At 28.5% G+C, this 16,069-nt stretch overlaps 2 protein-coding genes across 2 annotated transcripts in view; one reads left to right on the top strand and one right to left on the bottom strand.

Moving 5' to 3' along the window:
• LOC108756899 (gamma-soluble NSF attachment protein-like) overlaps positions 1-2,794 on the top strand; it is a 15,502-nt gene extending 12,708 nt beyond the window's left edge. Inside the window, exon 14 of the mRNA XM_018501055.1 lies at positions 2,602-2,794. Within this exon, the coding sequence (XP_018356557.1) occupies positions 2,602-2,678 (77 nt within the window). The 3' untranslated portion in view covers positions 2,679-2,794. The remainder of the gene's footprint in view (positions 1-2,601) is intronic.
• Positions 2,795-5,059: 2,265 nt separating this feature from the next.
• The window catches only part of LOC108756905 (laminin subunit gamma-1), a 13,700-nt gene continuing 2,690 nt past the window's right edge, over positions 5,060-16,069 (bottom strand). The window contains exons 3-23 of the mRNA XM_018501071.1: positions 15,721-16,022; positions 15,198-15,403; positions 14,130-14,233; positions 12,022-12,210; positions 11,649-11,874; positions 10,870-11,299; positions 10,447-10,804; positions 9,962-10,150; positions 9,617-9,802; positions 9,297-9,499; positions 8,944-9,159; positions 8,426-8,696; positions 8,026-8,204; positions 7,644-7,774; positions 7,249-7,359; positions 6,952-7,150; positions 6,574-6,811; positions 6,260-6,435; positions 5,823-6,005; positions 5,550-5,667; positions 5,060-5,341 (exon numbers count right to left, since the gene is read on the bottom strand). Of these exons, the coding sequence (XP_018356573.1) occupies positions 5,106-5,341; positions 5,550-5,667; positions 5,823-6,005; positions 6,260-6,435; positions 6,574-6,811; positions 6,952-7,150; positions 7,249-7,359; positions 7,644-7,774; positions 8,026-8,204; positions 8,426-8,696; positions 8,944-9,159; positions 9,297-9,499; positions 9,617-9,802; positions 9,962-10,150; positions 10,447-10,804; positions 10,870-11,299; positions 11,649-11,874; positions 12,022-12,210; positions 14,130-14,233; positions 15,198-15,403; positions 15,721-16,022 (4,451 nt within the window). The 3' untranslated portion in view covers positions 5,060-5,105. The remainder of the gene's footprint in view (positions 5,342-5,549; positions 5,668-5,822; positions 6,006-6,259; positions 6,436-6,573; positions 6,812-6,951; positions 7,151-7,248; positions 7,360-7,643; positions 7,775-8,025; positions 8,205-8,425; positions 8,697-8,943; positions 9,160-9,296; positions 9,500-9,616; positions 9,803-9,961; positions 10,151-10,446; positions 10,805-10,869; positions 11,300-11,648; positions 11,875-12,021; positions 12,211-14,129; positions 14,234-15,197; positions 15,404-15,720; positions 16,023-16,069) is intronic.

The following is a 16,069-nucleotide window of genomic DNA, read 5'->3' as shown; positions in this document are numbered from 1 at the left end:
ATTATATATATATATATATGTATAAAACATGAAATACATACATATATGTGTAAAAAGAGGATACAAATAAAATGTTACAGTACTTTTTATTGACGTCATTGAATTGTTTTTAATAAATCAATTATTCTTTAGATTATTGTTTAGATGAAGAAAAAGCTTGTTTAAAATCTGAAAAGTACACTTAATTCTACTTGTACTTAATTCTATTTGTAGCGCAATTTGTTCGAGTTTTATGTAACAAATATAATTTTAGAAATGTTTAGAAATTTAAAAGAGAGAGATTTACAATCTCCTATTAAATTATAAAAATATTCATAAATTTGTTTAAAAATTATCGTTGAAAGGAGGGAGATGTTGCACATGGGTAGCCTATATGTAATGTATGTAATATATTATTGCAAAAAATTTGCTGTCGTATAACCTGGACTAATATCACAATTTGTTCTATGAAATTATTTACTAAATTATGTCTAAATTATTTTTAAAAAGCAGTTACATTATTTTTGCTACTATGTTAATAATTGTATGTTGTTAATTACATTTTTAATTTTTTTTTATTTGATATTGTAATAGTAATTTTATTATTATTAATTAATATTCCTTTGTAATTTTAAAATTAAGAAATTTGTAATAATTTTGGCACTAATTTATTGGCTAATAATTAGCTAATATTAATTGTAACTATTTTAAACAGATAATATTTAATAATTGAAGATAATTTAATAGCTTCCTTTTTTTTATTCTACTATTTAGAAATTTAATTTAGATAAATTTAGTAAATAATTGACTAATTTTATAATTTTTACTAAAAAAAATAATTCAAATTTTTATTAACATTTTTTGTTTTAGCATTTAATGACATTAATCATGTGTTGCATTTTTTACTATACCTTTTTCATTAATTATTATTAGCACTAATTGTAAGTAGAAATAAAGTGAAGATAATATAAAAAAATTAAGATCCTTTAATTAGATGCAGACGAGTGGCATTTTGGGGCATAGATTATGAATAGATAAATATATTATATCAGCCGATGTAAATTTTAGAGAACAAAGTATTATAATACGTGAGACCTAACTAATTTTAACTGTTGCTACGTAAGTTTGCGTAGTTTGTTATAATTATAATTACCAAAGATATTGAGCCCTCTTTTGACAAATGTGAGTATAGTATCAAAATCAGGATGGACCAGATCTTCGAGGGATTATTGTTAGTAGAATTGTATGTTGCAGAATAGTGTACGGTTATTTATAAACTTAAACATTGAAGAAATGTACAGGATAATCTCGAAATATATTTTAGTTCTATATCCGGAAAGATTGAAGAAATAAATGCATAAATCAAGTAAATAATTTAGGAAAAGATAAAGATTTAAAAAGATTAAAATTTTAGAGAAAATAAATTATGACAAACGATTGAAAAATTAAAAAATTAAAAAGCTAATAATTAAAAAACTACATGTAATTTGAGAAATTAGAATCTTTTTTTCAAGACAAAGAATTAAGAAAGTTTAAAGGTACGACAAAATAAAATTTTTTAAATCTTGGAGTAAAATATATGTAATATTAAAAGTTTAAGGAATCAAATCTTCCTAAAGATTTAAACATTTAAGAAAATATTAAATAGTTTAAATCTATAAATATATAAATTATAAAATTATGAAGCGATTTGAATCTGTTTCAGAATTAAAATTCAAAGAGAAAAAGAAATCTTATATAAATTATTAGAGATTATCTTGAAGAAATATAACTTCTTCATAAACAGAGTGAGAACTTTTCAAAATTGAAAAGAAAAATGTGTTAAAACATATACGCATTCACACGTAATAATAATTATATATTTTTCTTTGTTGGAGAAAACAGTTGTATGAGACAGTTAAATAATATATATGTGCGAATTGAGAAGGAGAGCGTAGATTGTATATGTAATTGAATGAAGACGTAGTAAAAATTGTTATCTCTTTTTTCTCGTCGACGACCAATTGTGAAAAAAGAAAAATATAGAATACATTGACGAATAAAATATAAGAACCAATTTGTATTGTGAGCTGTAAACAACTGTAAATATTCCTATTTCCTTAATTTTTTTTAAATTGTTATCTACAATTTCTCACGAAATTATCTATTTATATTTCTAGTCCAATGTTTTAAAAATTCTATAAAAAATTATTTAAGTATATACTAAAAGGATGTAATAATAATAATTAATAATAATATGTGCTACGTTTCTAAATAGTTCGTGAAGTTTTTAATACATTTGATCACACATAATTTCGTGAGTTATTATGTAAATGTTATAATTGATCTCATTAAAACGATATGGATTTTATTTAATTTATATAATTTTATCATATTTAAAATGAACTAATAAAGAATGTTTGCCACATTTTTTATGGACAAAGTAAAAAAAAAACAAAATATGAAAAATTATTCCAAAATCTTGATGTAATCTTTGTCTATAGTCAGGATTATTGTTAAACGATAAGAGTATCTTTTTTTTTTTATAGAAATATAATCACAATTTAATCTCGTAAATGATTCGCATTGATCTCGTAAGAAGTCTCGAGTGACGCATGTGATGTTACTTTCCGTTTGTTTTAGATCGGGGACAATGGGTAGCCATTGGAGTGTTGACTGCTATATTGGTGTTTTTAATCATTTTATTTATAATTAAATGAATCATCTCTCGTCTCCTCTAGCTTCTTCCCCTTTTCCTCCTTTCCTTCGATAATAATTTCGTTTGTAGCTTTAAATATAATCTAAGTCCGTTTGACCTATTACTGATAGAGCGAGATTTTATGAATACTAGAAATAAATACAGAGTTAAAATAATTTATAATGATCTTCTCTTAAATGTCATTCACCAATGATAAGTGCAATAGTATTTTCTATATAATTGCCTATATAAACTATTTAAGCAATCATATATTATAATAGTAATTATAATAGTGTTGTGTAATATAAAATATATTAAAATTGTTTTTCTTCGCTAACAAAACATTTTCAATTATAGACATGTTTCTTCTTTGTTTAAAAGATAAGAATATATAGTAATTTACGAAGTTGATCGAAAATTTAAAATATTACAGATATGCATATATTAACCTTCCAAATTTATTATTTCAATGGTATAGAAGTTATAAGCATGTATCAACTTCGTGAATAACTGCAAAAATGGAAATAATATTGTTTAGTTAAAAGAAGGAATGAATGAATGTTGCATAACAGTAACCTAATACTTGTTCTTGTATAGATGCACAATTAATGAGATATTATTAATCCTTTAATTACTTTCGAGATATTTATTGTCTTCAAACGTTACAATTTGTAGAATGTTCTCGTATAAAAATGCTCTCTTATTTTTATCTATCTTGCCTATTATAAAAATAGAATCCGTACGTGAATTCTCTAGTCTCTGCGTGATTAGGAATTTCAATATTCAGCAATATAGATGACTATAATTAAATGCTACGAAGTGATCATTTATTCTAAATCGTGTAGGTATATATATTCTATTCAATGTCTTTCAATGAATATTATAGGCGAAAATAGATCTTTATTTTATTCTTATTTTAATATATAAAAACGGATTTTAACGTTTATCGAGTATATTATCTCTATATTATTCCAGAAATAGCTTTATTATACTATTTTGATTATTTACGTTACTCTCTCTTTTTCATTGTTCCACTATTTTATAAAGGCCGAAGAACACTTCTAAAATTAACATTAGGGATACAACGGATAATGATTTGTCGGATACTGGATATGCAACGGATAATGCTTTGTCAGATAATTGGATATCGGATCTTGTCCGGTCAAGTCGGATAACGGATTTTACGAAGAGATTAAAAACTTGAAAATCTAATTGTTTTCTTTTTTAAAATGAACAGAATTTTTTATGTAAAATATAAATATGCTATAAAAATTTAATATTTATACAGAAGATAGAAACATATTGCCTAATAATGCAGAAATGCTCATATTTCTTATAAAAAATATAAAATACTTAAAAAATAAAATATGTAACAAAAATGTAATACACAAACAAAGAATAAAGGCATAAAAATTATTTTAATTTAATTTTTTAATTATGTTACATTATACATGCTAATTAACGTTTAAACATAATAAAAGAATATGTATGTAGTTTATAGATTGGTCCGATATATATATAAAATATTTTGAAAATTAAAATTTTGAATATGTATAATTTCTATTCAAATTATGGAAAACGACTTTTTTACAATCCGGCCGATAACTAAACTATCCAACCGGATTTCGGATAAATTGCTATTGGATATCCATTGCATCTCTAATTAACATAATTATTTTCTTAAGTTCTAGATCATTGTAAATAACACATTAACATGCATTGACATGGCAGTTACATGTTACGGATGTATACAGATCTATATACATATTTATACATAATTAATAGTCATTATAACAATTATATAATAAAGCAAAAATGCAAATTGAATGATAAATGACGATAAATCCAAATGTATATACTACAACAGAATCTTTGGTATGAAATGTTTGTCATTGCCACTGTGCGCATATGTATGTCTATGCACAAAATTTATTCCTAACTTAATATGCAAAATGCTTTTTAATCATTACATAAATTATTTAAGAAACTTGCCGTTTGGAATTATAAAAATTTATTTGTTCAGAAAAAATATATCAAAAGTCTATTAAATAATTTCTAAATTATATCCTTGAATCACAAAATCTTTATTATTAAGAATCTATGTAAGTTATCATTAAGTATATTTGTTCTAAAATTATAAAGTAAATTTCTTTAAAAACTTGGTCATTTTTATCCTATTATTTAAGAAATTTATTTATTACTGGAAAATCAAGAGACTAATCTGGATTTTCAAATAATATTACGTACTAAAATTCTACTAATATCTTTTCTTAACAAAAAAAAAATGGTTTTAATAATCTAAAAAAAAGATTCTCAATCTAAAAAAAAAAAAATTAAAAATCCTTGAGTCTTAACTTAAGGATACATAGAAAAATGTTTTATATATAGCTTATAATATATACTTCTAAAAAAATGACACAAAAATGAATAAGACGTAAGGGAATAAATTTTAAGGCTCAAGACGGACACGCTGATAACAATCAGTTGGTAAAGCCTTTCGAATATCATCGATATTCTCCACTTCGATTCGCAGTCTGCTGATTTCATCTTCGTAATTTTTAACCCATTGCGTTTGTAGATTCTTCGCATCCGTCAATGCACGGATCCGCTGATCCAGGTTTGCGGCTTTTATTTCTTTCTCAGCAGCAACCAGACGTTCTTCTAAGCGATTCAAATCGGCATCATCTAAAGTGCAAAATTAAAGTTTATTCTTTACATAAGAAAAAATATTGAATTGAATTTTGTAATACGAATCATTAATAATATATATTTAATATTTAATATGACTATACAACACAGCGCTCATAATAAGTTTTTATACCTATATGTTAGAGATAAATTAATCTGGAGTTTAAAAATCAAATGATTGAAGGAACTCCATTTTAGAACTCACCGATTTCTGGTAGATTCTCGAGCTCCCTGATAATTGCGGCAACTTCGGATAAAGCTTTATCAACTTGTTGCGATGCCAGAGTCACGTTGGTCTTCGCTTGGCCAACTTTATAGTTTGCCTAAAAATTAGAATTTTAAATATTTGTTTTAATTTTAATTGAGAGATAATTGAATTACAAAAAATAGGTCTGGTTCTTTTATCGATTAATTAATTAACAATATTTTATCCATTACTCTTTTTTCCGTCTCTTAACTAATTTAATTAAATTTTTACCTCGGCGGTAATATTAGCGTCCTTAGCCATCTGAATTTCATACTGTCTGATCATCGAATCCGTAGTATCAACTCGGAGGTGCAACTTCTCAGCTTCGTTTCCGAGACGTAAAGCTTCTATTTTAGTTTTATTCGCTTCCACTCTGATTTCGTTCGCATTAGTACTTGCTCTATCCGCATAAGTCTGTAATAATAAATAAAATGTTATGATATAAATATATTATCATATAATAATATATGTATGAGATAAAAAAATAATTCATATACATATAATAGATAAGAGTATTACGAATATATAAAAATAAATATCAATAAATAAATATAAAAAAATAAAACTAAAAATATAAAAGTTATAATTTTAATTTTGAAAAATACAATAATAAATTTACTATATAATTTAATATTTTATATATATATAATTAATTTAAATAATTATACCTGAGCGTTTTGCGCAATTTCGCGTGCACTTTTAGCGTTACCCTCCGATCCATTTAGCACTCTCTCTGTTTCTATTGCTTGCATATTAGCATTGTTGATCAATTCTTCAATTTTCTGGATGTCCTTCAAAGCACTCTGAGCCTTAACACGTTCACGTTGCACCTCAGCATCAAATTCTAATACAATACAAAAATTATAATAAATTATAAAAAATGTTTCTTAAAGAAAAACATTTTAAGAATAAATTTGTAAATTTTCTCGTTTTTCTAATTTCGTAGAATGAAACATTTCTAGAGTTTTTTTTTTAAACTTACCTCCTAATTTCTTTAAAGTTTCCTGAGCTTCTTTCAGTGTCTGATCGCCACGTTTAACAGCGTCATTTGCCGTCTCGTTAGCTTCATCTAATTCAGCTAACAGTTCGGCAGTTGCAGCTTGTTGATCTTGAGCTCTTTCTAAAAGTTCTTCGCTCTTTTTAATTTTTTCAGTCATTTCTTTGATAAAATTCTCGTTTTGCTCCAATAAAAGTTGTGCCTGCTCTTTTATCTGCAAGCTCTATTTCATAAAATATAGATTATTTTGTATTAGTACTAGCCTTTATTATTATCATTTTTAGATTAATTAATATCTTTTTATTCAAATTTATATATTATAATTTTTTATCTGTATACTTATTTATAATATTTTGTAATTACCTCACTGCTAACGCTTTCTATTTGCTGTCGCAATTGCTCGATATCGACCGCAGGAAGCGTTAAATCGAGAATCAGCAAATCTAACGCTTCTTGAGAAACAGTTGAAGATTTAGTAGCTGCTATAGCAGTGAGATTCTTCACTTCATCCATACGATCATCCAATTGCGCTAGTTTGTTCTCCAGATTCCTTAGTTCATCCCTGCGCAGAATTTTTTTATATTCTAGATATAGTGATTACAAAAAAAGATTGCAGATATTAAGAAATAAAATTAAAGAAAAAAAGAAAATATCACTCACGTTATATTGGAATATTTCGATATTGTTTGCTTTGCGAGATTGTAAGCCTCCATTGTCGTATTTCGCGCCTGCTCTGCTAACATGTGAAGCTTCTTGCCTTCGTTCGTATTTCTAGAAAAATAGAACTCCAATATTGAATAATAATATCATATAACAATATAATCATCGAAAATTTCTTAATAAAACTAGATCAATCAAAAAAAATTTTTTAATAATAATAATTTATAAATAATTCTTTATTTTTTATTTTTAAAAAGATCTTTAAAATAAAGAATTAGTTTATTGTTATTAATACAAATAAAAAAAATTGGAAATTTGAATTAATTTTCTAGAAACTTTTTTTATTCATAAAATAAGTTAAAAATTTACTCATATTTACAATGTAAAATGCATACATTTCAGCAAGTACACGCGCTTCTTGTGCGATCGATGTCATTTGTTGATTTTGTTGGCCGACTTGTTCAGCACGCAATTTCGCTGAACTTAAAGCACTTGCTCCATCTGTACCCAAGTAGTCTTCTGCCTCCTGTCATTCATAATAGTGTAAAATTATAAAACTATAACTTAATAACTTAGAATAAAAATTATTCATAAAATTGCAATCAAATGTTTTATGCAAAATAAAGACAAAGGGGAGGAGGGAGATAAAAGAAATTTTGCAGCTTATATATGTTAATAAGTATTATGTTGCCAAGTAATGCATTCCTAAATCTTTTAAAACTTTTCGATGTATAGTCAATATTCGAAATTATTATAAAGAAGCAAATTTTTATTTACCGTTAACTGCTCATAAATTTTATCCAAGACTTTTTCTGCCTCATCAATACTGATTAAACCTTCCTCAGTTATATCACGTGCATCATTTGCTGTGACGTCCACGGTTTGATAGATTTTGTCAATCTTATTTAATTGCTCACGCAGCTCATCTAGCTGTTCTACCAATGTTTTATTCTCACCTAAAGGGGATATCAGTTTTTACTTTTACAATAATATTATAAACGAAATCACATCAGCTGTTTATAGTTTTTATTATAATAAATAATATTAAAGATTCATTATTTAACTTTAATGACTTTTTTTTTTAACTATAATTATTACTTCATTCTCAATTTAAATAAATAGATTCAGATGTGATTACGATAACGATAATAACAATAATAATAATAATAATATTTACTGCCAGATCCTTGCTTGGCGGTAGTCAATAACGTTTTTACTCTATCTTGAACGTTCTTGAGCTCTTTCTCGAAATCCGAGTCCTTGATGACAGTGGGACTGCTGTTGATCTTATAAAGAGTGTCTTCGAGCTCAGCCAAACGTCGTCGGTGATCATTTACTGCTGACTGTACAAGATTGTAACAGTCGGGGCAATCAACACAGCCATGTTGACGGTTATGCTTGTTCTCCTTGCAACGATCACATCGCCTGCCTTCAACGTTCGTCAAACACTGCCAATAATTGTCAAAAATATTAAGCAAAAAATACAAAGAAGTAAATTTATTACCTAAAAATAAAAATCCAAAAAAATAAAAAATATATAAAATTTTTATATAAGTTTATGATTTAATATGTACAAGGAACTGAATAACCATTTTTTATTTAAAATATAATTTTATAAAATTTAAAATCTAATGATCACACTCATTTTGCTGCAATTTACTTATATTAACTATCTAATTTTATGTAGGCACTTACAGGACATTGTCCGTTTGCATCACATTGCAAATCTTGTGATCCAATACTGTCGCAATCGCAAGGCTTGCAGCCCTCGCGACTGAATCCATATTGATAAGGCTCACAGGCATCGCAACGTTGACCCGTTACTCCAAGTCGACACTGACATTGTCCTGTTATCGGGTCACAAGTGCGATTGTAAGAACCTTCAAGATCGCAATTACAAGGTATGCAACCCTGTAACACAAAGATATAAATTTTTTATGAGACAAACAAATTAATTAAATTAACGTTACTTGATGAGTAATTTAACAAATTATTATATTAATTATTATTAAAATCGACTGTTTTTATTTTAATTTAGGAGATTTTACCTCCCCACTCGCAATATGATAATAGCCTTCCTCGCACTTGTTACAATTGCGACCTATGACGTGCGGCTTGCAGGCACAATATCCTGTTAATTGATCGCAAGGTGCAACTCTTCCATCATCAAGTTCCAAAGTACCCGGTGGATAACACTGACATAACTTACATCCGTCTTCTTTGCGATCTGATAGCGCGTCTCCATAATATCCTAACATATAAAACATAATAATATAAAACATAATTAAATACGTATTACATATTATAGAAATTATGTGAAAGAAATATTATATAATAGATTATAAAATAATTCTTAATTTATATTTACCGGCTAGACATTCCTCACAATGAAAGCCCGCTGTATTATTAACACATTTGAGACATTCTCCTGTTTCGTGATTACAATTTCTAACTGCATTTAAATCGATATTGTTGTTGCAATCGCAAAGACGGCAAGCGAGACCTTTTTCAGGATTTCCATAGTAACCGTCGGAACACGTTTCACATCTAGGTCCTGTACAAGAACATTTCATATAATTTTTAATAAATTAAAAAAGAAAGAAGGAAAATAACATAAATGTACTAATTAATTAAATTCTTCTTTTTTAATTATGTGAAATGTTATATTTAAGTATTTAGAAAATGTGTTCATAAAAACTATGTATATTCTTACCAGTCCTGCCAATAGGACATTCGGAGCAGATGGGATCTGGATTGTTGCCCAGAAGAATGCAAGGTCCGTTATCGGGACAAGGACACGGTTTGCAATCGTCCGGAGTTCCTTTCAATGGATAACCATAGTATCCCCTACTACATAACTCGCAATTGCTTCCTGCAGTATTATGCTGACAGATACATTGCCCTAAAATATAGAAGAAAATATATTCAAAGTATTATTAAACATTTCCAAAGACGCTTCAAAATATCTATATATTTATAAGAATTTATCACTTTTTTCAGAAATTGTTAGATCAGAACAAGCAAGAATTGCAATATACTCAAAAAATCATAAAATTTATTAAACAAATATAATTCGACAAAAAGTAACAATAAGTAAATTCGATTTTTTTTTAAGGACTAAATAAAATAATTTTTTTTCTGTAATTTAGTTTGACTTATTCTTTTTTTGAAGCTTATGATATAATAAAATCCAATTACCAGTCTCCGCCTCGCAAATATCAGCGTGCCCATTACAGTTGCAAGGAACACAAAGAGCAAAGGGACCGCCATTGGGAGGATCGTGATGGAATCCGGGCGCGCACGACTCGCAAAACTGACCGACATAGCCGTGAGGACACTGGCAGTGTTCCACCCAATCGGCCGACTCGCCGGCTGCGCCGCGATGAGCGGTCTCTAATTTCACATCATCCAAAAATCCTCGGCCTTGATGAGTATAAGTCCCACGAATTTTTATGGCGGTCAAGTTTGACAGAATTGACATGAAGGCACGAGAAGATAATCGTGGTTGCCAGCCGTAATTGACGTGCTCATGCAATTTAAACTTGTATTCTTGAGACTATAAAGATGAATCACATTAATGTAATATTATTACGAGAAAATGTAATGAAAATAAAAACTTACCGTAACAGTCGGTAAACGGTTGTTCTGACCAAAGATCGGCTGTGTGATCTGCTCACCGTTACCACCTTCTAAAATTACATCACGCGCTGTAGGAGCCGGTCCAGCTTCCCCTATCCTCAGTATGAACGATATGTGTTGATTATATGACGCTCGCTGGTCTCCCAGAAATTTATCGGGCGCGAGAAAGTACACATTGTCACGGTCGAGTGCAGTAGCTGAGATCGTCTGCGTCAGTGCATCGTAATGCAATGGAATCGGATTACCGGCTACAGACGCGGACCAACGTTCGTTTCCTCGCACAAACATACTCTCAATGAACAATTTCGAGTAACCGGTTGCCGGTCGACAGACTGAGGAATGGCCGTAACAGAAACAGGGAGTGCAACCAAATTCGTTATCTACTGCCAGATTGAAGAATCCTGGACGACACCTAATCAATTTCGGCATTCGGGTTAATTTCGACTTTCGAGGAATAAAACAAAATCAACAGAAACTAATTTAAAAAATTAGATTTACAGTAATAGAAAATTGACTCCAAACTAATCGAAGAATCGTTATTAAAATCGTTGTTAAGACATAATGCGGAAGAAGTCCTATATAATCTTGCACAGATAATACCTCAACTATTTTTTTGATAATAATAAGCTAAAAGATCAAAAAGCCGTAAGTTTCTCATTTAAAACGATTAAAACATATCGAGAGTCAATATATTAAAGTGCAAATTGATTAATTTAATATTCTTTTCCAAAAATTTGGTTGAATAATATAGCAGCACTAACTCTCTGCAACGTTTTCCCTCGACGTTTTCCTTACAGACGCAAACTCCTGTGATAGTATCACAGTTGGGAACATTGTTTGCCGATCCTGCTAAGCTACACTCGCATGAAGTACAGCCCTGTGAACCGAAATTATAGAAGTTGGCCGCACAACGATTGCATTTATCTCCTGTTACACCAGGTTTACATTGGCATTTACCCTCGCTATTACACTGCAAGCTTCTCGAACCTGTAATTCATTATACTTTTATTTATTACCTTATATTCATTCATGTTATAGTATTTATATAAAGAAAATTATGATGTTAATTCACAATTTTATCGAATATACAATCATCATAATTTGTATTATTTAATATTATTGTAGCATTATTACCAATTTCATTACAGTTGCACGCAACGCAATAATTATCCTCGGACCGTTGATAATAGTTTTCACGACACCGCTCGCAATTGGCACCATCGCGATTTGCTCGACAATCTAAGCAATGACCTCCATGACCCGTTAGCTTATATAATTCCTTGTCGAAATAACATCTGTCCGAGTATCCATTGCAGTTGCAAGCTACAAGAATTAATAAGTAGTCGAATTAATAGATTAATAATTGCAGAATTTTTAAATACGGGAGAAAGAGAAACACCGAGGTCTGATTTTTCATTATCTGATTAACTTGTGGTTAATTTGATGTTTCATCCAATGGACTTGATCCATGACATTATCATAGAAGAATAAAGCCCATTGGATAAAACATCAAGTTAAATCCAATTACAAGTTAACCAGTTAATGGAAAATGAGATCCAAATATGTTCTGCTTCTTACAAGAATAATATCGTTATATTTAAACATTAAATATTAAAATTTATTATATTGCAATGAAAAAGAATAATGCAGGAAGATGTTAAGAATGAGATATATCAAAACAAATAATGAATCTAATTATCTAATAATTATATTAATTATTTTCAATTATATTTATTTAATAATTTTATAATTTTAAATAATAACTTAATATTGAAGTTCAAAGTTAAAAAATTTATACAAAGATATAAAAGTTTTATTTAAAATGTTCATTTTTCTATTTTATTTAAAAATTCACGTAATGCAATTATGAATAATTTTATACAAATGATATAATATAAATAATGAATTACTGGATTCTGAATACCGAGGGCGTATTTCATTCCGTGGCGTGCACAGCAGTATGCAATCCGCTATCATTAACAACGTGATCAATTTCATTTTTCCGATATAAAAATATTCACAAAGGTCGATGCATTATAATTTATTTTATTGCTGCTTATTATTATAATCTAATTAAAATTGTTTAATCATATACTTATATATTTAATTGCACTCGAGTCTAACTATTGAATTGTTACTTTAACTGTTATACATCTTAGATCACTGTCACTTATATTTCATGTGATTAGAATACACTTAGAATACACAACTTAGAATACACTTCTTTAGATTGATCTCAAGATATTTTTCGAAAATTTATTTTTTATTATGTCTTTTATTAGGGATTTCGAGAATTTTGATTAGTGAACAGTTATACTCTTTATCATGATACACCGAATGCAGACAAAAGTGCATTGAACGGCCGTGTACCTTCGCCGTAAGCTGTACATCCCCACTCAAGAGAGCGGCAGATGAACGTAAAAGGTAAAGCTGGTATCAGGTAATACGAAGGTGCAGTCGCTTATGGTCTTTGCAATGCACACCATGTTCCTCATTCGATACGGACAGTATTATACAAAGAAAAACCAAGTCCATAATGTAGTTTCTTGTGTAGTTATTTCAGTAAAGCGAGTTATTTGCGAATAAAATTCTATTAAACATTAAACTAAAAAAAATCTTTTTTTTACATGTAATCAATTATGGCTTTTGATAATTTAATTGATTTCATTACGTGTAACATTACATATGCGTCAACATTTTAGAATAAAGATATAGAAATACAAGAGTCAGCATTTTAACACAGTTACATTCTATTATCTTCTTTTATTACACAATTCTAGTTTGATTTTATTCCTTTTCTAAATTGATTTAGAAATTTTATTAGATTTATATATTTAGATTAGATTAACACAGCAACCTTTTAATTAAAATATTATTTGGATAATTATATGGAACTAAAAATAAAATCAAGAACAGAATAAAATAATAATCGATCAAGAACAGAATAATAATTAAAATTATAGCAAAGAATTTGAAAATAATTGTTCTTTTCATTATTTATTTAACTCAATAATATTTAAACTTTTGTTTGCTTTATGTATTTTAAATTCTCTCCTACAATTTGCTACAATTTAAATTAATGAAATCATTGATTTTCCATAGCTGTTTATATTAGTTTTGATATTTATTTAAATACTGATTTATTTAAATACAGATTTATTAAGGAATTGTGTGTGCAAAATCTGTTGCATATTGCTCTTAAAACTAAATTAAAATATGCATCCAATTTACTGAATACTTACGTTTACATTCGTGCGCATCGGTAGTTGTGGCACGGCCCCAAGGAGCGTTATTGTAAAAAGGCAAGCACTCATTGCAGTCTGGACCAGCGGTGTTGTGCTCACATCTGCGAATAAATTTAGTTTTCTAATTAGGTGTATTGTAATATTGCTTACAATTTTCTCAAAGATGACAGTAAAATGACAAGAATTACTATATTTAGTAATTTAAAGATCCTAATTGTATTTTATTTTTTTAAATATTAGTTTATTGGAAATAAAATATTTTATCAACATTCTGTTCAAAATATAATATTTAAATGTTCCATTATTTAATTTACGTTCATTAAGTATATTGTGGGATTCATGCAGAGAGCAGTATCAGTTCTCACAAAACTAATAAAACAGACGATCGCAAGCATTACTAATGAACGAACGCACATCTACCTTCATATTTCAAGAAATATAAATTCAGAAATCATATTCGTAACACAATCTATACTATTAAATATGTATGTGACGCAAAAAAATATTTTGGCATATGATATCAAAAAATTTTTAACATTAAACAATGTAAAATTTGAATGGACTCTCGAATTTCAAAACTACAATTATACTTGTATCATGGACAAGTGAGAATTAAATAAGTTATTACTCTGTGGTAATTAGTACGCTCAATTAACAAGTAATTTATATTAATTTTTTTACATTGATATTTACAGTCTTTCATATGTTTTAACTTATTTCAAGCTATCTTTAGCAAAGTACAATCATAATCGATGTGCATAACTGTGTCTGGATAAAAATGTCTGAAACGTACGAAGATATCAATGTAATATCAATGTAAGAAAATTAATACAAATTACTTGTTAATTTGGCGCACCAATTATTGCGCAGTGATAATTTTATTTACTCTCACTTGCCCGTGATAGAAGTATAATTATGGTTCCAAAAAATTTTCGTACGTAGAAACCTTGAAAGAAATGAGAAAAAAGAGAAAAAAGAGAAAAAGAAGATAAATAGATGTCATATATCAAAGTATAATGGAATATATGTATATATAAAAAATTGCTAAGAGATAGGACTTATTACCGGCAGACTCTGCGAGTTTTGCCGTCGACACTGGTGCTGTTCACGCATTCTCCGGCGTGGCCATTGCAAGCGCATCTCGCACCGACTGCTATATCAGCTATCGCATAATAATAAGATTTCAGCACTTGCGCGTCGCCGAAAACCTCATCGCCGAACGTATTCAATCTGTCTAGAGTAATTTTCAAATCTGATGCTTGCACCCATTCCTATAAAATAAATCGCGTCTCTTAAGCCACCCGTTAAACAATTATGATAAACATAAACAAACTACGAAAACTTTTAATTTTATAATTAAAGAAGTTTTATTTTTTCAAATTATATTTCTTACTTTAAGTTTATTAAATTATTAATATTCTTTAATCAATTCTAATTTTTTATGGTTGATTATAACAATTCCCTGAGCTTGTTAATGAATCAAAATATTTTAATGTAAAATACAAATTTTTACTGTATATTACAAATAGAATTAAAGTTATAAGAATGTTATGTACAAAGAATATATTGTTTTTAATTATATAATTGCCTGAAGTTCGGTGTTGGTTTCAAAATAATAGGCGGAAGGTCGGCCCTCCAAAGTTGAAAAGGCGACAGTGCCTTTAGTGAGTGGAGAGATGTCAGAGAATTCCGAGGTGCATAGTACGCGGGTGTCGTCACCGCGAATAGTCTCTTTAGATTCAGGCAGGTCGTATGTGTCCCGGCACGTCGCTGAATAAAATTGATAAGCCTCCCACGGCGACTTCTCATTTTTCCGCTTGTAGATACCCCAGCTTTCCGGCCGGGGTGACTCGAATAGTACTCTGACGTATGTTATATCAAATGTCTTTCCTAATTTTAAAATCAGAGTATTATAAAACATAAATAAAAAGTATAAT

Source organism: Trachymyrmex septentrionalis, unplaced genomic scaffold (genome assembly GCF_001594115.1).
Source record: "Trachymyrmex septentrionalis isolate Tsep2-gDNA-1 unplaced genomic scaffold, Tsep1.0 scaffold13, whole genome shotgun sequence".
Classification (NCBI taxonomy): Eukaryota; Metazoa; Arthropoda; class Insecta; order Hymenoptera; family Formicidae; genus Trachymyrmex; species Trachymyrmex septentrionalis.
This window is presented reverse-complemented; position numbering and strand designations above follow the sequence as displayed.